Source organism: Typopeltis vanoorti, chromosome 11, assembly GCF_054136105.1.
Source record: "Typopeltis vanoorti isolate ZY-2024b chromosome 11, IOZ_Tvanoo_1.0, whole genome shotgun sequence".
NCBI classification, from domain to species: domain Eukaryota; kingdom Metazoa; phylum Arthropoda; class Arachnida; order Uropygi; family Thelyphonidae; genus Typopeltis; species Typopeltis vanoorti.
This window is the reverse complement of record NC_143559.1, coordinates 105,795,433-105,820,473: the sequence shown is the minus strand read 5'-3', so window position 1 is coordinate 105,820,473 and position 25,041 is coordinate 105,795,433. Positions and strand designations below refer to the sequence as shown.

The 25,041-nt window shown below is 34.7% G+C and overlaps 1 protein-coding gene across 3 annotated transcripts in view; it reads right to left on the bottom strand.

Moving 5' to 3' along the window:
• Ing3 (Inhibitor of growth family, member 3) overlaps positions 1-25,041 on the bottom strand; it is a 192,757-nt gene that overhangs the window by 77,955 nt on the left and 89,761 nt on the right. For all 3 annotated transcript variants that reach the window (XM_090400953.1, XM_090400952.1, XM_090400954.1), the window contains one exon: positions 17,276-17,341. In XM_090400953.1, coding sequence (XP_090257079.1) covers positions 17,276-17,341 — 66 coding nt within the window. The remainder of the gene's footprint in view (positions 1-17,275; positions 17,342-25,041) is intronic.

Here is a 25,041-nt window from a genome sequence, read left to right as displayed (position 1 = left end):
GGTATGAAAATCTTCAATAACAATACAAAGACAATCTTCACTAAAAATTGTGCCTAAATAGGCAGAAACATCGAAAATAACAACTGCATCGTGAATGGAGAACTTATAGAACAAGTAAAAGATTTCAGCTACTTCATCATCATCAAATTCCTGCCATGTACCCTCAAGGAGTGTACAGGATATGATAGTACTACATGAAAAATTTACATCATTACTAACTTCCTATCTACAATTTTCCTCCAAATCAGTCTGTTACTTGTCAAGACTCCAACATTATCAGATCTTATATTTCTACCGTCTAAGGCACTTTGTACCATATCAATCCACCTATATCTTGGTCTTCCTCTGGGTCGTTTTTTTGCCAACCTGGCAGAGAACACTTGTTTTGCTAATCTTTCCTCGCCCATTCTGTTTAAATGACCATACCACCTGAGATTAGCTCTGCTAACGCATTCCTGGATGCTGACAATGTCGTTCTTTCCTAATATCCTAATTTTTAATATGATATTGCCATTGATGCCATCTGTTCATGCTTTTATTGTTTCTAAGGACTCTCATATCTGCGGTATCTAGTCATTGGTCAAGTGTTTTACTTCTGACCCAGCTCTCAGATCCATAAGTTAAAACTGGTTTGAACACTGTCTTGTATACAATTTAGTGTTCTGACTAATTTTTCTCTTATTCCATATGAATTTATTCAGTTGACATCTCACCATACCAGCTTTGCTGATTTTGTTATCTATTTCTATATTTAATTTACCATCTTCGCTAAAAATAGTGCCTAAGTATCTGAAATGTTTTACTTGTTCCACAGGTTCTCCGTTCACAACGCAGTTGATATTTTCAATGATTCTGCCTATTTTCATTGTCTTTGTCTTTTTATTGCTGACCTTCATACCATATCTATTACAATAGTTATTCAATTTAGTCAAGGAATCTAGCAGACTGGTAGCAGATTTATTCAGCAGTATAACATTGTTTGCATAAAGCAAAGAGCTGACATTAACATCTACAATTTTGATATCATGTTCAATACCACGTTCCTTCATAATGTGATCCATATTGATAATGAATAACAAAGGGGATAATGTACATCCTTGTCTCACACCAGAATTAACATTAAACCATCTTCCTGTACTTCTTTCAATTCTAACTGCTGACTTACAACTCAAATAAAGACTAAGAATTGCTTGATATAATGCCCGATCGACACCATATAACTGTAGCGTATTGAATAGCTTCTCTCTTGGCACCCTGTCATATGCTTTTTCAAGATCGACAAAACTTAAATATAGTTCTTTGTTATATTCCCATGATTTCTCGACTATTTATCATAAAGTGAAGATCTGATCCTGACAGCATCTATTTTGCCTGAATCCAGCTTGTTCTGCAAGCTTTTCTTCCACAATTCTTCTCAACCGTTTCTCAAGCATACTTGCAAAAATCTTACCAGGAATACTCAGTAGGGAAATGCCTCTGTAATTCTCACATTCAGTTTTATTTTCCTTTTTATGTATGGGTACTATGAGAGCTCTACTCCAATCATCAGGAATTCATCCCTCTGTCCAGGCTTTCTGAACTATGCAGTGCAGCCACTGTAAGACTTTTATACCACCATACTTCAGCATTTCTGGTCAAATATCATCTACTCCTGCTGCCTTTTCACATTTCAGGCCTTTGATGGCTTTAACTACTTCAAGTATGGATATGTATTCCTAACTGCATGCGAGGCGAGTGTTTTTTTACCACAGTGCTGTCATCACTGCTTATTTCATTTAGCAGTTTTTCAAAGTAATTACTCCATACTTCAAGTCTATCTCTTTCTCCTGTTTTCATGTCACCTTTATCATCTCTAACTTCATTTACAGCACTCTTTCCTCTATTTCTAAGCTTCTTCAACAACCTCCAGAATATTCTGCCACCTTCTTGATATTTATTTTCTATGTTCTTGCCAAAGTCCTCCCCATGACTTTTGTTTAGCTAGTTTTACACAGTGGTTAGCTTTCTTACATTTGTCTCTGTATTCTCTAAGAACATAAGCTGACTTATTTGCCAGGAACAAAAGTTCCTGGCAAATAAGTGTGAACTGTATCTGATTTTTCTCAGATACAGTTCACATATGAGAGCTGCTCAACTTTTATTCTCTTCAAAACTTTCTTACTGTAATTCTTTTCAATATGAAATTCAATTTTATCCTGCTCAAGACTAAATAGTGATCACTTCCAATTTCAAATCCTCTGTACACTCTGGTGTCCTGCACCAGGGAGAAAACATCACTACCAAGAATACAATACTCAATGAGACTTTTCTTATTCCTAGCCTCTTCTCTCCATGTGAATTTGTGCACATTTTTATGTTGAAACATTGTGTTAATAATAACCAGTCCATGTCCTGAGCAGAAATCCAACAGATATTTGCCATTATTATTAGCTTTTCTCATTTCTCCAAATTTTCCCAAAATATTTTTGTATGTCTGACAATCATTTCCTACTCTGCTATTTTGATCCCCAACAAGGACCAACTTTTCCTTTTTCTTTGTGTCAGTTGCTTTTTCTAGAGCGTCAAAAAATTCCTCCACTTTTACCTTAGTAGAACCTTCTGTGGGACCATAGGCACTAATAAGTCTCATTGTCCTGTTCCCCATTCTCATATTTGCCCACATCACTCTACTTGAGACTGCCTGCATTCAAGAAGATTAGCTTCGTATTTTGTGTTGAATACTATGGCTACTCCTCCTTTATCTTGATTTTTCATTGCCTGAATATAACATTTTGTATTTATTGCTCAGAAAGATCTCACCAGTTTTTGTCTTTTTTGTTTCAGTCACCCCTATTATGTCGATCTGGTACTTTATCTAATTCCTCAACTAGCTCCATTTCTTTGCCATTCAGGATTGTTATGTTGATAGTACCAATCTTTAATTCAGGTGATTTTGAATTGGGGTGTGTTTTCAGATTTGTTCCAGTAGCTTACTTTTCGCAGTTTGCCCTGGTTCCCTGACGAAAACAACAGGGGCCTTGTTTAATCAGGTGACGCCCCAGCCGGCATGAAATTTTGTTCATGTTGAACCATCATTTTGTATTTTGGTTTAAGCCAATAGGAATACAATTTGGTCGGCTAAATCCCAAATTGCCAGCCCATCCTCGTTCGTTCAGTATCCAGGTAGATACCCAACAGGGTGCACCACGAGAATTTGAGGATTGGACATTAGGTCAGAAGCCCTGCTCGGTTCTCTGAATTCCTTTAAAGGCTATGTGGAGGTCTGCTCTCAGTTATACAGCTTTGACCCTTAAGCACCCCTAAGTAGCTGTCAGCTACTTAGGCACAATTTTTAGTGAAGATGGTAAATTAAAAATGGGAACAGAGAACATAATCTAGAAATATGGTATGGTAGGAAGTCAATTGAATAAATTTATGTGGAATAAGAGAGAAATTAGTCAAAACACTATATTAGCTGTATACAAGACAGTGTTCAAACCAATTTTAACTTTTGGATCCGAGAGCCGGGTTAGAAATAAAACACTTAACCTAAGACTAGAGACCACATACAGGGTGTTTGGGATAAATTTGACAGTTTCGTAAGGAAAAAGAAAATCTTCTTTGTATCTATTAAATTTAATGAATTGACAAAAGAACATTACAGGCAGAGTTAATTACAATACTATCAATAAGATTTACTCAAAATAACCACCATTAGCATCGATCACAGCTTCAATTCTGCTTCGGAACCTCGAACAAGCTGATGCTACAGTCTCCCTGGGAAGGGCCGCAAAAACTGTTTTAATTTTATCCATTAACTGGGCTTTTGTATTACTGGAAGTGCGATTGGTGTCTTTTTCAACTGCGCCCCATACAACATAATTCATGGGGTTAAGGTCTGGGGAGTTTGGAGGCCAAACATTTGGACTGGTGAAGTCGTAGAAATTTTCAGACAACCATTTTTGACTTTTCCCAGAGGTGTGGCAAGGGGCCGAATCCTGCTGCCATACATACGGCCTACCATTGGCTACCCTTGTTATCCAGGGCTTGACTACAGTTAGCAACTCCACGAACAAAGCCCGAATTCCAATGCCAGGGTTTTTCAACACCTGTTCCTGCAGATTTGCGAGGAATTCTGCTGTACGAACGCAATCAGATTGTCTGCTAGGGATCTTTCTTCTTGCTACATCCTCGTAGTCACCATTGCAAGTCTCTAGTTCATGCCTGATTGTTTTTACTGTATTCAGGGAGCATTGGGCAGCAGTCGTAATATCCTTATTTTGATGGCGGGCACGAATCATCATGATACAAGTTATTCTCTTCCATGATTCAGGTGGGTTCCGGCTATCCATCCTTTCTGACATCTTGTATATGAATGAAGAAGGGTCCAAACTTTTAAATGAAGAGAAGTGTGTGTTAATACATGTAACTTACGGAAAAATATAATTAATTATAAATATGTCAAATTTATCCCGAACACCCTGTATATGAGAGTCCTGAGAAAATACATCTTCAAAAATTATGGAAACAACTACCGTGTTATAGTAAAACTTCAGTTTAATATAAACCAAAATAATAGCTATAAGTTTTGACCTTCACATTAAAGTCATCATCATCCGGTATATATATATATATATATATATATATATACACAAAGAAACAAGGTATACTACAATCTACGTGATATGATGAAGTCACATTGATTTAATCAACCATTGAAACTAATGGCCTGACTTCTGGTGAAGGGAAAAAAAAAAAACTTCTTACATCAAAGCTAGAGTCCTGTTATTATCTATTAGGTTACAAAATTAAATTAAATTAAACTAGAGAGCGACATGTTCACAGAGTTATAAAAGTAAAAAAAAAAGAATGTGTGTCATCCAATTTCTTGAGATTTTTAAGCCACCATTATTATTAAGATTAGATCAGTTAATCAAAATTTAACAGGCTTCTTTAAATTTCCGTTCATACCAGGTTTTTGTATGATGTAAGGAACAAGTACTTTTCCAATTAATTTGGTGTAAGGTGTTATGAGCATGATCTGAGAGGCCTACTTCACCAAAATTATTAAATTCATCATCATCATCATCATCAAATTCCTGCCATGTACCCTCAAGGGGTGTACAGGATATGACAGTACTACATGAAAAAATTACATTATTACTAACTTCCTATCTACAATTTTCCTCCAAATCAGTCTGTTACTTGCCAAGACTCCAACATTATCAGATCTTATATTTCTATCGTCTAAGGCACTTTGTACCGTATCAATCCACCTATATCTTGGTCTTCCTCTAGGTCGTTTTCCTGCCAACCTGGCAGAGAACACTTGTTTTGCTAATCTTTCCTCTCCCATTCTATTTAAGTGACCATACCACCTGAGATTAGCTCTGCTAATGCATTCCTGGATGCTGACAATGTCAAATTCTTTCCATATATCCTCATTTTTAATATGATATTGCCATTGATGCCATCTGTTCACGCCTCTAATCTTTCTCAGGACTCTCATATCTGCGGTCTCTAGTCTTTGGTCAAGTGTTTTCATTCTAACCCAGCTCTCAGATCCATAAGTTAAAACTTAGGTTTGAACACTATCCTGTATATAGCTAATTTAGTGTGCTGACTAATTTCTCTCTTATTCCATATGAATTTATTCAATTGATTCCCACCATAACAGCTTTGCTGATTCTGTTATTTATTTCTATATTTAATTTACCATCTTCGCTAAAAATCGTGCCTAAGTAGCTGAAATGTTTTACTTGTTCCACAGGGTTCTCCATTCACAACACAGTTGACATTTTCAATGATTCTGCCTATTTTCATTGTCTTTGTCTTTTTATTGCTGACCTTCATACCATATCTATTACAACAGCTATTCAATTTAGTCAGAGAATCTTGCAGACTTGTAGCGGATTTATTTAGAAGTATAACATCATCCGCATAAAGCAAAGAGCTGACATTAACATCTCCAATTTTGATATCAGGTTTAATACCACTTTCCTTCATAATGTGATCCATATAGATAATGAATAACAGAGGGGATAATGTACATCCTTGTCTCACACCAGATTTAACATTAAACCATCTACCTGTACTTCCTTCAATTCTAACTGCTGACTTACAACTCAAATAAAGACTAAGTATTGCTTGATATAATGCCCCATTGACACCATATAACTGCAGCGTATTGAATAGCTTCTCTCTTGGCACCTTGTCATATGCCTTTTCCAAATCGACAAAACTTAAATACAGATCTTTGTTATATTCCCATGCTTTCTCGACTATTTGTCGTAAAGTGAAGATCTGATCCTGACAGCCTCTATTTGGCCTGAATCCAGCTTGTTCTTCACCAAGCTTTTCTTCCACAATTCTTCTCAACTATTTCTCAAGTATACTTGCGTAGATCTTGCCAGGAACACTCAGTAGGGAAATACCTCTGTAATTCTCACATTCAGTTTTATTTCCCTTTTTATGTATGGGTACTATGAGAGCTCTACTCCAATCATCAGGAATTCATCCCTCTGTCCAGGCTTTCTGAACTATGCAGTGCAGCCACTGTAAGACTTTTATACCACCATACTTCAGCATTTCTGGTCAAATATCATCTACTCCTGCTGCCTTTTCACATTTCAGGCCTTTGATGGCTTTAACTACTTCAAGTATGGATATGTATTCCTAACTGCATGCGAGGCGAGTGTTTTTTTACCACAGTGCTGTCATCACTGCTTGTTTCATTTAGCAGTTTTTCAAAGTAATTACTCCATACTTCAAGTCTATCTCTTTCTCCTGTTTTCATGTCACCTTTATCATCTCTAACTTCATTTACAGCACTCTTTCCTCCATTTCTAAGCTTCTTCAACAACCTCCAGAATATTTTGCCACCTTCTTGATATTTATTTTCTATATTCTTGCCAAAGTCCTCCCATGACTTTTGTTTAGCTAGTTTTACACACTGTTTAGCTTTCTTACATTTGTCTCTGTATTCTGTAGGAGTAAAAGCTGACTTATTTGCCAGGAACTTTTGATATGCTTTCTTCTTTTCCTTCACTGCCTCTTTAACTTCCTGTGTCCACCAGGGAGTTCTGATTTTTTTATCCTTGCACGCAACCTTGCCACATGCCTCTCTGGCAGAATCAATCAATGTTTTCTTCAGAGTTTGCCATTGAATCTCCAAGGTTTGATTCCTGTTCTCAAACTCTTTCATTTTCTTTTCAATAATCTTTCTGTATTTTAATCTACAGTACTCAACTTTTATTCGCTTTAAAACTTTCTTACATGTTATTCTTTTCGATATGAAATTCACTTTTATCCTGCTCAAGACTAAATAGTGATCACTTCCAATTTCAAATCCTCTGTACAATCTGGTGTCCTGCACCAGGGAGAAAACATCACTATCAACAATAACATAGTCAATAAGATTTTTCTTATTCCTAGCCTCTTCTCTCCATGTGAATTTGTGCACATTTTTATGTTGGAACATGGTGTTAGTAATAACCAGTCCATGTCCTGAGCAGAAATCCAACAGATATTTGCCATTATTATTAGCTTTGCTCTTTTCTCCAAATTTTCCCAAAATATTTTTGTATGTCTCACAATTATTTCCTACTCTGCTATTTAGATCCCCAACAAGGACCAACTTTTCCTTTTTCATTGTGTCAGTTGCTTTTTCTAGAGCGTCAAAAAATTCCTCCACTTCTACCTTAGTAGAACCTTCTGTGGGACCATAGGCACAAATAAGTCTCATTGTCCAATTCCCCATTCTCATATTTGCCCACATTACTCTACTTGAGACTGACTGCCATTCAAGAAGATTAGCCTCATATTTTGTGTTGAATACTATGGCTACTCCTTCTTTTCCTTGATTGTCATTGCCTGAATATAACATTTTGTATTTATCGCTCAGAAAGATCTCACCAGTTTTGGTCTTTTTTGTTTCAGTCACCCCTATTATGTCGATCTGGTACTTATCTAATTCCTCAGCTAGCTCCATTTCTTTGCCATTCAGGCAATTATCAAATTCAATGTGTCATTTGTGTTCTTTTTTACAGATAAGGATTGTAGATCCAATTTCCCCAATATAAGGTGAGTTACATGTGCAATAGATACAATCAACTCCAGGGTGAGCCAATGGAAAGCGAGGATCCTTAGAGGAGTTGGATATGTTTTTTTTTAGTTTTATAGGTGGTTTAAAAGTGGTATTAAAATTATAATGGTACAGGATTCTATTAATTTTTTCTTATAACCCTTTAATGTATGGGATAGGTATGGTTTTACTGTAATCTAAATTATTTCTTGATGAAGTTTTATGAAGAATTTTATTAATAATTTTTTGGTTATTAATATTAAGTTATTATTTTGGTTTATATTAAACTATAGTTTTACGCTAACATGGTAGTTGTTTCCATAATTTTTGAAGATGTATTCTGATCACTGTGTAAGCATGAAGGAAAGGAGAGTCCTGAGAATGATTAGAGGAGTGAACAGATGGCATCAATGGCAATATCATATAAAAAAACGGGGATATTAGGAAACACTACTCGATGTTGTTAGCATCTAGGAATGTGTCAGCAGAGCTAATCTCAGGTGGTATGGTCACTTAAACAGAATGGGAGAGGAAAGATTAGCAAAACAAGTGTTCTCTGCCAGGTTGGCAGGAAAAAGACCCAGAGGAAGACCAAGATATAGGTGAATTGATACAGTAAAAAGTGCCTTAGAAGATAGAAATATAAGATCTGATAATTTTGGATAAAGTTTGACATTTGGGATATGAAAGGAAGGTTAAAGGTCATAGAAGCCTATCTTGGGGTCATTTTGATTCATACAGTCAACTCTCACTATAGCACTTGCTAACTATAACAAACTAAATGAAAAGTTTCAACTGATACCTCATAAGTAGAATGAACAGACTGATTTGGAGGAAAATTGTTGATAGGAAGTTAGTAATGATGTAAGTTCTTCGTGTAGTACTATCATAATATCCTGTACATCTCTTGAGGGTACATGTCAGGAATTTGATTATGATGATGGACTATATTTATTCTCTACATCAAAAAGTTTGACAGTTTGGATATGAAAAGAAGGTTAAAGGTCACTGCAGCCTACCTTGGGATCATTTTGATTAATACAGTCAACTCTCACTATAACAAACTAATTGAAAAGTTTCAACTGATACCCCACAAGTACAATGCTGTGATAAAAGAAATTCCCTATAGCAAACTATCTACTATGACAAATTGTTCCTGTGGTCCCGATAAATTTGCTATAGTTAAGTCAACTGTATCTAGACTGAGTCAGTGAGTTGGTTGAAAGAAGCTACTTGTTTTCTGAAGAATGTCTCTGAAATAGTACTCTTTCAAGAAGATTTGAATGGAATAACATTAAGTAAATAAACAGGGATATATACTATTTCATTGTAACTAACTTTCATGTTCTGTATCAAAGTGATAAAGAACTGCATATTAAAAACTATGCTTCACAATGATAAGGACAAACTTCACCCAGATATACACTGCAGTATGAACTTTTAATGTACTGTGAGTGAGTGCGTGTGTGTGGTGTCTAGAAAACATTTGTGATGTCTTTCTTGTTTAGTCTGTTTCCTAATCTGATCTCTGCTCTTTGTGGACAAGATAAATAATTTCTACTTTTCAGATTGAGGCTAACAACTCTCTATTCCCAATACCTCAACCACGAGAGCACTTAATGGTTGCTTGAGTTTCTCTGTCTGTTACAACCAATTCAAATTGATATTTGGGGAAGATATTCAATTCTTATGTATATCCAGATTTAATTGTTAAGGCATCCTCTACATCCAAAATTTGTGCTTAATTATTCCCATAATCCAAATTTTGCCCTTTAAGCAATCCCTTCTCCTAGATCCAGAACTCAAAAAATCAAACAATTAGTCCCCTTGCACTCAAGACTACATTAACCTATATTATAATTGTTACCATGAATGGTTTTCACACCAGTTTGTTTGCAAGATGGAAAAATCCATCTCTGTGTGAGGATGACTAATTCATATTCAGTTCCAAAAGTCCTTTTATTTCATATAAATATTCTCAGTTCTTTGAAAGGAGCTAACATTGTAATTTTTCAAAATGTGTCAAAAGTGCTGACCTGTATTGGCAGATGCATTCACAAGTATTCATCACTACTTCTCATCAAAAAATACACATCGTTAACAGATTAGTTCATCAAGTGCTTAAGACTGCTCTTCCCACAGTTACTCATACTAGAAATTAAATGCATTAAAACTGACATGACACAATAGTTCAATATGTTCTTCACAATTATATCATTCTAGGCAACCTAAACATATTATAATGATCTATTCTAAACATCAAAAGAACTTTTGAAGAAGCAAGTGGTCTCATTTTGGTATCTACCAAATTCATTCTTGTAATTTCAATTACTTGGAACATATAGGCAGATCAGCAGAAATTAGTGTGTGTGTGTGTGTGTGTGTGTGTGTGTGAGAGAGAGAGAGAGAAATTCACAGTATAATTCACTCACCTAAAGTTTTGACCAAAGCCTAATAAACATAATGCTGCACTAATAAAATTTGTTATAGTAAACTATTTATTACCAACAATTCTTCTGCTGTAGGAGTTTGCTATAGCAAGTGTCTACCATATAACATGACAATATTTGTAAAAAAAATATGTAAATATCAAAAACATCCTCAGTACATTAATAATGGAACACATTAAAATGAAATAAAAGAAAATAATTTTAAAGCATAAGAAAGACAACAGATGGCCACTGATAGAAATTTTAATTAAATAAATTTTTTAAAAAAATTAATATAATAAGATAATAATCAGGAATTTACAGAAGGTTGATACAATAATATTTCTCATAAAAGAAATAACTGAAAGTCAACAGATCTGTTTAAATTCAAGCTGCTCTGGTTCATTATACTGGATGTACAATTTATGTTCCTCATAAAAGAAAGCTGCAGATCCACCAGCCTGTCTAAAGTAAAACAAATCACAGGAGCAAGAGATCTGGTAGAAACCTGGAAAGCTAAGTAGAAGAAACTTGTTTTTAGGTGAGGAAAGTAATCTTCTTGACTGGACAAAAGGATACCACAATGTTAAGAGGGCTTAGAACTTCAGCAATATGTTCAGAAATTCCTTTAATATGCAGAAGCAGAATCAGAGAAATGTCTTCAGGAAATTTAGAGACTAGTAGCCTAAACCTGTTAAAAGCTTTCTTGATAAAAGACTCATTAAAACCATTTTTCAAAAGGCAGATTTGATATAAGTGAAGGTCCTCTAAGGTCTTAATTTTTTGAAATGTCAAAAAGTTTGATAATGTCCAGAGGAAAATCTTGTTTAAGTAAATTAATTAATAGTATTTGTCAAATTAATAGTATCCAACAAAGGAATGTTAGCAAAAAGAGATACTATATCAAGATTAATCATAATATCTGAAGATTACAAATTTTTGTTTTAAAATCCAAAGAGTTCTTGATATGAGAAACATATTTTCCAATAAAGAAAGATAGTAACATAGACAAAGAAACTTTACATGTAGAGCAGTTGATACAGTCTCCTACTACTAGTCTTAATGGAACCCCCAGGCTTATGGGTCTTGGGAAGACCATATAATATCGATGGATGAGCATAAAAGATTTTAAGTTTTTTTCTCGAATTCTTTGTCCAAACAGAAGATGTTATCAATCAATTTAATAACCTTATAAATCTGGCTGGTAGTTGGATCAGATGAAAGGGAATGATAAGTAGAGAAACCACATAGCATTAAGGAAAGCTATCTAAAATATTCTCTTCTATCTTGAATGACTACTGCTTTGCCCTTGTCAGCTTAGAAGAAGAAGAAGGATAAGATTATTGTTCTTCTTTAGAGAATTAAGCGCTTCAAATTCTGAAGGTGTTAGGTTAGAAGGTGGTAGCTTTCCTTGGAAGAGAATATGGCTGTTTCAAAGTGGACTTTGTTGGCAGTCTCAGAAGGAACTGAATGTAAGTCTCTGTCTATAAGATGAAAATATTCCATAATAGGTAACCTACTCAGAAAGATTGCATATTCGTGAACTTTGGATAATACAGAGATCTCTTTCCAAGGAAGAGGATGTCCTGATAAATTTACTACCAAATTATCCTGATTGTTTGTATATTACTGGATGGAATCAGAGCAGTTGACTAGTAAACAGTCAGTGGATAACAAGTTGAGATGGAAGTCCTTGACAGAATTAATTCCTATATTTAACAAGCCCCAGGTTTTTTTGAGTTTTTTAAGTTGTAACACTAGCAGAAATTTACTGGCTCTAACATAAATACAATATCGCTACAAAATTAATAACGGAAAAAACTCACGTACAAAGATTATTTAATAGTATAATTTTCGCCTGTGTGTCACAGGCATCTTCAGTACATAAAGCTCAAATTAAACAATAACTGACAATTCCAAAAAGCGCCACCTAAGTAGCTGGTGTAAGATAACTAAAAAGGTCAATAACTTTCCTTAAAAAAATATATATATAAAAATAAAAATTTAAAAAAATAATAATTATTTATTATATAAATAAATAAATAAAATAAAATAAAATAAAAAATAAATAAAAAAAAAATCAATACAATAAAAAGTATTACACTGCTTAGATACAAGCTCTCATTAAGCCATGATAACTGTTTTAAAATAGATATGTAAACTGTCATGTTTATAGAAATTAAAGAAGGAAATCCAAACTTACAGGGAAGTAAAACTTAGATAAGAATATGATCTGAATTACCAAGAACAGTCACTTGAACAGTAACTGGAAGGAGAACTGGTTAAGAAAAAGATAGAGAGAATTAGATGAGTAGAGAGAATTGTCAGGAATTCTGTTTGGGAAATGAACAATTTACTTGAGGTTATTTCTTATGCACATACCTCGGCTTTGTTTCCGGTTTAGTGTTTAGTTCTTTAGTGGAATACCCTCTCCTTGAACCATTCACAACTTTGTGTCCTTTGACAATACAACAATACCAAGTGGAAAGCTCTCTGATATTTTTACACCTTCTTTCCATAGTCTTCTGTTCTCCAGATCCTTTTGTGGTACAGAATTACCCATATTGGAATGAGGACCTGAATTCCCAACTCTGTTCATAATTCTTACCCAATGTCTAACTCACTGGGTGGGAATCATGGTTTTTCCAAAAAGGGAGAAAAACAGCTTATCATAAGTGACTTGAATAAAAAACTCCAGCTTCATTCACAGCCTACACTGAAGCTCACAACATTTGCAAAATCATCCTTAACAGGGTCCGACTTCATAGCAGTTAAATGTAGAAACTGCCTGAAAAGATATCAAAAAAGCTTCCAGTCCTGAAGGCATCCCACGACTGTGCTCTCGAAACAATACTTGTTCTTTCTTTATACTATACTATTGCTCTTACCTTAATGTTGTCCAAAGTAATGGAGAAGGTCAACAAGTCAACTTCTCTGAAACCTGGAGGCAACTAATGTCAATTAATCAGTAACCACCAATATGGATTTTGCAAATCAGATCCACAGCACATCTCCTCACCTACATCATCCACCACTAGACATGTGCCATGGAAAGGTTTGGAGAAATTTGTGCTACTGCACTTGACACTGCCAAACCATCTGATAGGACTTAGCATTAAGGACATCTTAGCAGACTGCTATCTTATGCTCTGTTTTGTCCGTTTGTAACTGATTACCAGTGTTCTGTTGGACTGCTCACTGTGTGTAATGATGGATGATGTTCACCCTTCAGATTTTTCAAGCAGTGCAGGTATTCCTCAGAAGCCTGTTATTTCACCAAACCTCTTCCTTTTATACATAAATGATCTTCTCTCACAGACCTCAAACCCTATCCATGTTTTGCTGATTACAGCACTTTCTACTAATACAACAAACCTTGCCGTGTTCAAACATCTCAAGCTTCAAGATTATCTATTATCAGTGATTTAAAACACTGATCTCTATGCCATTCCTTTATTAGGATGTTAACAGCCAAGTTTAGCCTTGATGCTTCCAAACACAATGTCATTTTTTTCCCCTCCTCCCACAAAGAAACTTTAGTTCTTCCTTTATTTTCGATAATGCTCAACTTAACAACCAAGTCTAGATCTATTATTATTATTATTAATAGATATCCTGGAAGTCAGAGACTCATCAAGGGAGGACACATACTACATGCACCAACTGTCAAACTTGTTCTTGAATTCATTTATGCTACTTGCAGGGACAACATTCAATGACAATCCATTCCAATCATGTACCACTCTATGAGAGAAACATCTAGTTCTTACCCTCTTCTTGATTGTATTCATGCTCAACTTCCAAGGATGCCGTCTTGTTCTTTCCCAACCCTTGATAAAATAAAATATTCCATCTACTGAAATTCTGAATGACCCTTTCAGAATTCTTAAGTCTCAATCTCTCTCCACTGTATTAGAATCACCATGGAACAGGATACGAGACTTGCACATAATAGTCCAAGTGAAGCCTTATCAAGATCTTGTAAAGAGGAAAATGACTTCCTTACCTAGACATGTCAAGGTTTGGTTCAACATTGCAATAATCCTCTGAGTTGTATTTGCAACCTTTGCTATATGGCTTTTGAACTTCAACTTCCTATCTACTAAAATACCAAGAGCTCTAACTGACCGGTTTCTTCTAGCATAATCCCACTAATATAAATACAACATTGGATATCTAATCACACCAAAGTGCATGACTTTACATTTGCTTTGCTAAAGTTGAATCGACAGTCATTTTCACATGGCCACAATTCCAGCCTATTCAAATCATTCTGCAAGTACTGCATATCAGCCACATTCTTAATTATTCCCCTATCTTCGTATCATCAGTAAATAGCTATATGTCTCCTGTCAAATCCTTCCCAATGTCATTAATTATAGATTGAATAACAATGAACCAAGGACTGATCCTTGTGATACACTACTGGCTATCTTAAATCTTGTAGACTCAGATCTCACATATATCACTTTTTGATATCTGTCAGTCAGCCATCCTCTTATCCATGCTAATATTTTATAATCCAAATCTATATTCTCCAATTTATGCAACAGTCTCCCATGCTGTATTCTGTCAAAAGTCTTACCAAAATCCAAAAGTATCATGTTAACATTATTAAAGTATCTGTAACATTATTACAGAATGTGAGCAAGCTGCTAAAAGTGACCTTCCCTTAGTAAACTCATGCTGTTCACTGTAAAGTAGAGATTCTCTGTTAACCCATTTCTAAATGAGAGCCCTAACCAACTTTTCCATAATCTTCACCACCACCAATCTTGAGATACTGATTGGTCAATAGTTGGATACATCAGTCTTTGCAACATCCTTGTGCAATAGGATTACCATACATTCTTTCTACTCCTGTGGAATATTCCCTGTTCTGAGACTCAAATTATATAGCTAGATCTTTCCTTATCTTTGATAATGCTCAACAACCAAGATTAAGGTCTATATTCTTGGAATCACTCACCCTTGAAATTTTTTTTTTTCAATGAAGATGTTACTTTCATCTGTCCAGCTATTTACTCTCAACCTTGGAATACTGCTCTCACATTTGGTTGTTACACCTAAAACCTTCCTAAAAAAAAACTCTTGATGCTATTTAGAAGAAAACAGTTCAGTTGATTAATACTGCTTCTTTCACAAACTCTCTTCAGCCACTATTTCAGAGATGGTCAGTTTCCTGCATTATGTCTCTTCGACAGATACCTCCATGGATGCTGTTCTCCCATTTCTGCTAAACCTGTAATAACACAAACAAGAGCTGCCCAACATCCTTTTATAGCTATTCCTATTTTGTCTTTCATTCCATCCAGCTCAGTTCTCTAGAACTACCTTCCCCATATAATATTCTCCAAAGACTATGACCTCCATCTCTTCAAAAAGAACATTGACAGATTACTATGCTCTTGACCCAGTCCATGCACAGCATTCATTTGCTACAGGCCTTGCAGCTTCTCAAGTGTGGGAGTGATATATATATATATATATATATATATATATATATATAAATTCACAATTTCTTGACCATTTGCCTTTACCAAAATGTGCTCTTTGACCTGAAATCTGCTGGTTCTTTAATGCAGTTTCTCTTCAACAATGCATCTTGGCCTCTTCTCAAGTATACTTGCATAAATTTTACCTGGAACACTCAGCAAGGCATTTCTTCTGTCATTCTCATTACTATTAACCAGCCCTTTTCTTCATAGTTTCTCAGAGTATTTGAACAACAGAATAGGAATTGAATTGCAATTCAATTCCTATTCTGTTGTTTAGTTGTTCAACAAGAACGAGATCTTCTTTATGTCAGCTACGTTCTCTAATTACTCAAATAATTCCTTTACTTCTTTTCACTGCTGGTACCTTTATTAAATGTGTGCAGATGACTCTAATTGAAATGCCTAACACAAAAGGTTATATGGTCAGTGTTTGATATCTCTATGAGCAATTTATTTCTGGTAAAAAGCACATTATATTCATAACCACTAAATGAATATAATGTGATAATGACAATAATATTCTATATGTTTGGTATGGAAAGAAGTTCTCACACTTCATTTGCGTTGAAGTTTTTTTTATTGAAGTTTCATTTATAAAGTAAATCAAAAGTACAAATACTCAGATTTAAAATGATGAGCAAGTGTTTTATTTCAATTGTAATAATTATAAACTTAACTTTTCATGTCACTAATCCTAAACATTTATTTATTATAAAAAGAATAAAATAATTTTCATTTTTAAATTATTTTAAATCTTTATTATTTTTAGGGCTATCTAGCCTATTTTTGTTTAGGAGTGCCCTTTTTATAATGTCATTGGCTTTTTACTGATGTTTTATATAGAAAGATATATGAAGAATATATAGAAGGAAAAAATTTTCTCCCAGGTTTTCAAAAGTTCACATACCCCTTTCCTCACCAATAATTCTCCCACATCTCTCTCTCTCTCTACCCCACACTTGTCCAAAACCCACCTTCTTTTCAATCATACTTCCTTCCTTTAACAACAGATGAATATATATCGCCACACGCCGGGATGCCGCTGAATAAGAAGACAGCCAGCAACATCCTACTACAGTACGTCCAAAATTTTTTCCTCCTATATATTCTTCATATATCTGTCTATATAAAACATCAGTAATGCTCTAAAATTTGAGTAAAAAGCCAATGGCATTTTAAAAAGGGGCACTCCTAAACAAAAATAGGCTAAATAGCCATAAAAATAATACTTAAATCTTTATGTGTTTTATTTATCATTAAGTGACTGAAAATTGATTTCTACTTACCAAGTCATAAATTTGATTGGCTATATGAACTTTTTCATCTGCATCTTCTAATGCTTTATAATAATCCTAAAAAAACAGGTAGGGAGAGGGGGGAAGAAGAAGTATAATTTATTATTATCATCATCATCCTAAAGACCCCACAGAGTCAAAGACTCATCTAGGAGGCCCTTAGTCACACACACACACACACACACACACACACACACACACACACACACACACACACACAGCAATTAAGATCCAAAAGCATAGAAAAACAGGTGGAAATGATAACATTAGTACTGAATTGATCAAAGCCTACCTATAACTCTGCCATAGGTGGAGCTTATGCTCAACCCTATGCCAGTTCTAAGCCTGGGTAAAAGAGGAAGGTTGAGCAATGGGCTAATCACCTATCCTCGTAAAAAATTCCCGATTACAGAAACCATGAGTGAAGCAAGATCTCCCTTGGGCAGAGTGCTACAACCTGTGGTCCCCCAACAGATGACTACTTACAGGACTGTGAAGAGGAACCAATAACTATAATGCAGGTGGGACCAAGCCTTATGGAACCTCACTCACAGATGTGATCAATCACTCACCCTAAAATTGGAACATGGAACGTTCACGCAATATATCAAATTGGAAAAACTAGGCAGATAGTCAATGAGATGAGTAAATATGGTACTGATATCTCAGGAATTGCTGAAACAAGGACAGGCTTTAGTGAGATAAGAACAATAGACAAATACTGCATTTCTGGAGATGATGAAAGACATGAGAAAGGAGTTGCAGTGATTGTAAGTGAGAAAGCAAGAAATGTCTGATGGATTGGAACCTAGTAAATAACGAAATAATTAAAGCTAGATTTTTCTCCAGGTTCACGAAATTGGCCATCATACAAAGCATATGCACCCACAAATGATGCTGAAGAAACGGAGAAAGCCCAATTCTATGAACAATTCCAAAAATTGATTGACAAAGTTCCTAAACATGATCTACTAATTTTGATGGGAAACATGAATGCTAAAGTATGAAAAAGAAAGACAGATGATGAGCATTCAACAGGAAATGAAATGAGTGGTGAAAAAAATGAAAATGAAGAACATTTTACATCCTTCTGTGAATTAAATAACCTCATCATAGGAGGTAATTCTCGTAGACAGGCTTATATGTTGGTTATGCATTACTAAATCACTTAAGGAATTGTAAACTGAAATGTAGATAAGAATATAAATTAAATTACACTTTAATAAATATTTTCGATATTTTGGCAACGTCACATTGCCATCTTCAAAAGGAAGAACTTACAAAAAAGGCACGAGCACGTAGGCACTACAACACAGTAACTGAGAATGAAGTGATGAAGCTATTGTTCTCCTAAAAGTCCTGATGGTGCCCCCTAGTGGGCTAAGTAAGTGTTCTTGGCCGTTGGGCTGAAGGTCTGCTGATGTAAGCCTCCAAAATTTTGGGCAGTCTCATACAACCAAATTTGTTGAGGTTTGGAGAGTTTCTTAGGGCTGAGGCTGATTCCATGAATAATAGTGAAAAATAGTCTTTCGAATTTGTATTTGCTACAGTGTATTACTGTAGCTTTCTTCCACCGCATTCTGTGGCATGTATCCAGAGCATGGTCTGCAAGACCAGAGTGGTTGTACTTAAGGCAGGTACATTCACCAACAATCCCACCACCCCCTCACAACAATATGGAGTGGCGAAAACACTATACAACAGGGCTAAACTAATAATCTGTTCTAACGACAAGGCCGTAAACACTGAACTAAATCACATCCTCAACACTTTCTCAGCAAATGGCTACCCCCCCCAAAAAAAAAAAATCCAAAAAATATTGAAACCAACAAACCACAACCCCCCACCCCCTCCACACACACACAACAAGGATTACTCTAAATCCATCACCATTCCCTACATCCGGGGCACCTTGGAAAAAATTACCAAAATCTTAAAAAAACATGACTTGACCTATTACAGAGCATCCCTCATCCACTCCACTAAAGAGCAACCACTTCCCCTAGACCTACCTGGTGTATACCAGGTCCCTTGCAGCTGTAAACTGTCTCACTTTGGCCAAACAGGCAGGACAGCGAATATCAGAATTTTGGAACACAAGGACTACATCCATTTTCACAAGTACAGCACTCTGGTCTTGCAGACCATGCTCTGGATACACGCCACAGAATACGGTGGAAGAAAGCAGTAATACACCGTAGCAAATACAAATTCGAAAGACTATTCATGAAATCAGCCTCAGCCCTAAGAAACTCTCCAAACCTCAACAAATTTGGTTGTATGAGACCATCCGAAATTTCAGAGGCTTACGTCAGCAGACCTTCAGCACAACATCCAAGAACACCTACTTAGCCCACTAGGGGGCACCATCAGGACTTTTAGGAGAACAATAGCTTCATCACTTCATTCTCAGTTACTGTGTTGTAGTGCCTACGTACACATGCCTTTTTTGTAAGTTCCTTTTGAAGATGGCAACGTGACATTGCCAAAATATCGGAAATATTCATCATCATCATCATGCGTATCAAGGATTTAGGCCTAGCATGGCCTGTTCCGGCCTAAATGTTCCAGGAAGTGCTCTTAAACGTTGAATCGTTTAAGAGCAAGTCCTGGTTTTCTTTTTCCTAATGGCTTGTACTTTAAGGCTTGTTTTGGTAATCTTTCTGTTTTCATTCTTTGAATGTGTTCCATCCATTTATGTTTATATTTTTTAATTTTTTCTATTACTGGTTCTTGGTTTAATTCTTTCATAATATCTTCGTTTCTTTTGTGATCAAATATGGTATACTTTGCAGTTTTTCTCATAAACTTCATTTCTGCTGTTGTTAATCTTTGTTTGTCTTTTTGTTTTATTTTTCAGATTTCGCTTCCATACATTAAGACTGGTAGGGCTAATGTATTGTATACTTTTAGCCTGGTTTGTTTTTGAACTAGGTTTGGTTTAAATATAGAGTTAATTACACCTGTTATTTTTAAATATTTTGCAATTTTTACGTTTATATCTTTTTCATTTTCATATGTGATCATACATCCTAGGTAGTTAAATGAATTCACCTGTTCTAAGATCTTGTTATCTATTACTATTTTAGTTCTTGCTGGATCTTGTCCTTTAAAGGCCATAGTTTTTTGATTTTTCCGTTGATATTATCATACCATAATCTTTGGATATCTCATTTAGATTTAAAATAGCTTTCTGTAAGTTATCTTCAGAATTTGTAATTATTATTTGGTCATCAGCAAAGAGGAGAGTGTTTAAGTTAACTTTAGGAGAAAGCTTAATTCCTTGATGTAAATTTTTATTCCATTTTATTATTATTTCATTTAAGTAGATATTAAAAAGAGTCGCTGAGCGGGGACATCCCTGTCGGACCCCTTGGTTTATCTCTCTCGTATATGATAGCTCGTGATTTAATCTTATTTGTATTTGATTATTTTCATATATACTTGTGATAGCTTTTAGGATATTATTTGGTATTTGTCTTTCTTTTAATATGTTTCTTTTAACTTTGTCAAATGCTTTTTCAAAGTAAATAAATGCAATATGTGGAAATATTCATTAAAGTGTAATTTAATTTATATTCTTATCTATGTTGTCAATTCCTTAAGTGATTTAATAATCATTGGAGGTAGTATCTTTAAACTTTAAAATAACATGGATTTTGTGAATTAAATATAGCAATAAGTTATAAATAACAAAATCTTGCAGTTTTTTCGATTTTGATTACATATATCTTCACCAAATCTATGTTTGGTTTTTTTTTCTTTTCTTCACCAAATCTATGGGTTTTTTTCCTTGTTTCCTATTCTGGCATACACGACTTAGAAAGAAGTCAATGGACACCACAGTGTGAGAAACAAACAGCCATGGTATCCACCTTAATAAGATGTAGGACCTCCTTTTGCTACAATGATTGCAACAATACTTATGGGGGAACACTTTCCACAAGCATCCAATAGGAATTAATAGGAATTTTGAATCACTCTTCCTGTAAGCATGTAATGGGATCCTGGGACTGTTGTGGAGCAGATATTTTAGTCTACAGCTCACATCTGAGAGCTGCTCAACTTTTATTCGCTTTAAAACTTTCTTACATGTTATTGTTTTCAATGTGAAATTCAATTTTATCCTGCTCAAGACTAAATAGAGATCACTTCCAATTTCAAATCCTGTGTACACTCTGGTGTCCTGCACCAGGGAGAAAACCTCACTATCAACAATAACATAGTCAATGAGACTTTTCTTATTTCTTGCCTCTTCTCTCCATGTGAATTTGTGCACATTTTTATGTTGGAACATGGTGTTAGTAATAACCAGTCCATGTCCTGGGCAGAAATCCAACAGATATTTGCCATTATTATTAGTTTTGCTCTTTTCTCCAAATTTTCCCAATATATTTTTGTATGTCTGACAATCATTTCCTACTCTGCTATTTAGATCCCTAACAAGGACCAACTTTTCCTTTTTCATTGTGTCAGATGATTTCTCTAAAGCATCAAAAAATTCCTCCACTTGAAACTGTTTGTTTCAAAAATATATAAGTTTCAACCAAGAATTCAGTTTACCTTAGAAGAGGAGAAAATCAATCAACTAGAGTTTTTAATAGATATTTTAATTCTTCATCAACAAGATGATAGTTTACAATTTTCAGTTTTTTCAAAAAGAAACACATATTGATCATTATATTCATTCTACTTCTCATCATCATTCTTGCCAAAACATCGGGACTGTTAAGACCTTATTACAAAAAATAGCTTTAATGCATATTTATCATGAAAACCTTTAATACCTTTAGGTCGCCAATCTCTAAATCTCCTGAAGATATTACTTGAATTCCACTCCCATATATGAAAGGAATTTCTGAATGTACCTAAAGTTCTAAAACCTCTTAACATTGCAATATTCTTTCATCTTGTCAGGAAGATTTCTACCTTACTTTCTTCACAAAAAGACAAGCTTTCTGTACTCAGCCTTACAGGTGTCTACTAGATCTCCTGCTCCTAAGGTTTGCCTTACTTTGGACAGTCTGGCGGATCTGCAGCCATCCATCAAGGAGAACATAAATTTTATATTCAGTACCTTGAACTTAAACAGTCTGGCCTAACTGAACATACCATCTTGACTAAACATTGTGAGGCCTTTTCACACCAAATAGATCTGATGGCCTTTGATTATACCCTTTATATAATATAATTTTCTATATTATTATATAATTTTTATGCTAATTCCTTACATTATCTTACTGTAGTTTTATTGTATTTATTTATTTTTAATAATTAGGAATTTACTGACTGGCTGTTGTCCTACTGACGCTGCAGTGGCACTTTTTAATTGTAATTTTGTGTTTCATTGTTGGTAATGTACTGAAGATACCTATGATACTTGGCAAAAATTTTACAGCTAATAAATTGATTTCAAGCAAGTTTACGCTTCCATTTTCAATTTTTCAAAGTATATCAGCTTACATACCTAGAATGAAGCAATCAATGTTTTCATCATGGTTTGCCTTTGAATATCTAAGGTTTGGTTCCTGATTTAAAATCTTTCCTTTTTTCTGGAATAATGTTTGTATATTTTAGTCTATAGTTCACCTCCAAAAACTGCCTCAGCTTTGATTATTTTTAAAACTTTCTTACACACACTCTTCTTTTCAATATGAAATTCAATTTTATCTTGCTCAAAACTAAATGATGATCACTTTCAATTTCAAATCCTCTATATGCGCTTGTGTTCTGAACCAGTGGGAAAACATCACTATCAGCAGTAACAAAGTTAATGAGACTTTTCTTATTTCTTGCATCTTCTCTCCATGAATTTGTGTACATTTTTATGTTGGAACATAGTGTAAGTAATAACTAGTCCATGTCCTGAACAGAAATACAACAGATATCTTCATAATAGGGCCAAATGATGAAGACACCATCCATGCAATGTAGCCAAAATGATAGTTGGGACTATATGGAGGAGAAAAAGATTTCCTCTAAATGTTCAGGATAAAAGTTTGCCAGTGCAGAGAAAGTAGGGTTCCTGTTGAAGTACCTGCAATCTGTTTATAGTTTATTTTGGCAAATAATGTAGCTGTAGTAGATGACAAAGTTAAATAATTTGACTATATTCAGGAAGGCTTGCAGCACCATAATGCTAGTAAACAAGGATTCTATGTTAAAATTACCATAATGTCAAAGGGTTAAGAGATAAGTTATTTACTTTAGCCTAGAAAATCTGTAGAGTTTTTTTATGAATGAGTGGGGATTACCAATTTGGGAGCTTAAAAGTCTAGATAAAAATTTAACTATTTAGTAAGCATTTAATACACCAGTGGAACTGATGCAATCTATAATAGGACAAAAGGGAAGGGAATGCATTCTTTGTAGATCTTCAAAAGACCATAAACTGGGTTTCAAAACAAACAGATCTTTAGTTGTTTTGAATCCCAGTAAATAGCCAATTCAATAAACTAAATTCATTACTTAATGACGATATCAGTGCGGATCGAGATGCTATCATCAAACTAAAGATTCGTTTTGCTCAACCCCTCCCCACTCCCCACATGTACTTTTATGGTTGGTCCATACCTCAATGCAGATTACAAGATTTGTATGAAAATTATCAATAATAGTATAAAATATCATATGACACATTATTTAAGGTAATCAAATTTATAGTATTCTAGAAAAAACATGAACCTGATTACTTTATAATTTCAATTTCAATCTATTTCTTATATGAGGTTTATTACATCTAGTACAAGAATGACAATGGCCATGCGCTATTACCTACAGAATTTGAACAAAACCTTTGACATCAGATAACAAAAATATATCTCATGTTGCAATCTTGCAGGGATGGAACTAAACTGTGCCAAGTTATTATGGCCATAAGTGCTCAAGCAACAACATACCACCAGTTAACTGATCTTATATTGATCACAATCTGTAAAGATATCAGACAAGAATGTCTACTAAGTCCTTCACTTTTTTTACTTGGTTCTTGCAGAAGGTTGAAAGTTGTATATTTATTAGAAATGTATCTGTCCATTACACTTTTATACTTTCTTTTGCTATAGCCAGCTAGTATTATTAATGGCCTCAGTGCCAATCCTGAGAAGACTAAGCTAAGAATCTATGGTACATTTAATTCAAACTATCTACCATTTAATTTATCTCCATTAAGGAATTTGCTAATGATTTTGGGCATAACTTCTGGTGACAAAACTACAATTTCCTTTATAAGAAAAAAGTTGGAATTAACTCCAGATTTGGTGAATGGCACTAAAGCCATCGGGAGGTCAAAAATCAGCTCTAAAAACTTTTCATTCAAAATTATTCCATCATTATTCCTTCACTTAATATAAGTAAGTCACCAACATTGATGAAGACCAAGATGTAGATAATGATTTATCTTTCTTCCTTCATTTCAAAATAGTTTCTGCTTTACCAATTTTGAGAATCTAAATTTTAAGTTAGATAGCTGGTCAACAACGGAGTTTTCATTTTCAAAATTTCTGATTCTCAAAAGATTTACTGGATCTTTTTTTGATTTCTTTCATTGCGGATTTCCAGAAGTAGAAATAAAAATTGACTTTTTGTAAAGCTAGATGTCTATTGTATTGTGACCTACCTTAGAGGGCCACAAGTTATTGTAAACAGGATAAAAAAAAAAACAATATTGCAACATGTGCAACTGTAGAAATAGCTATGCACTTCTTTTATTTCTGCCTAACAGTCATGGCTTCAGGTAGTGCAGACCATGAGTGCTA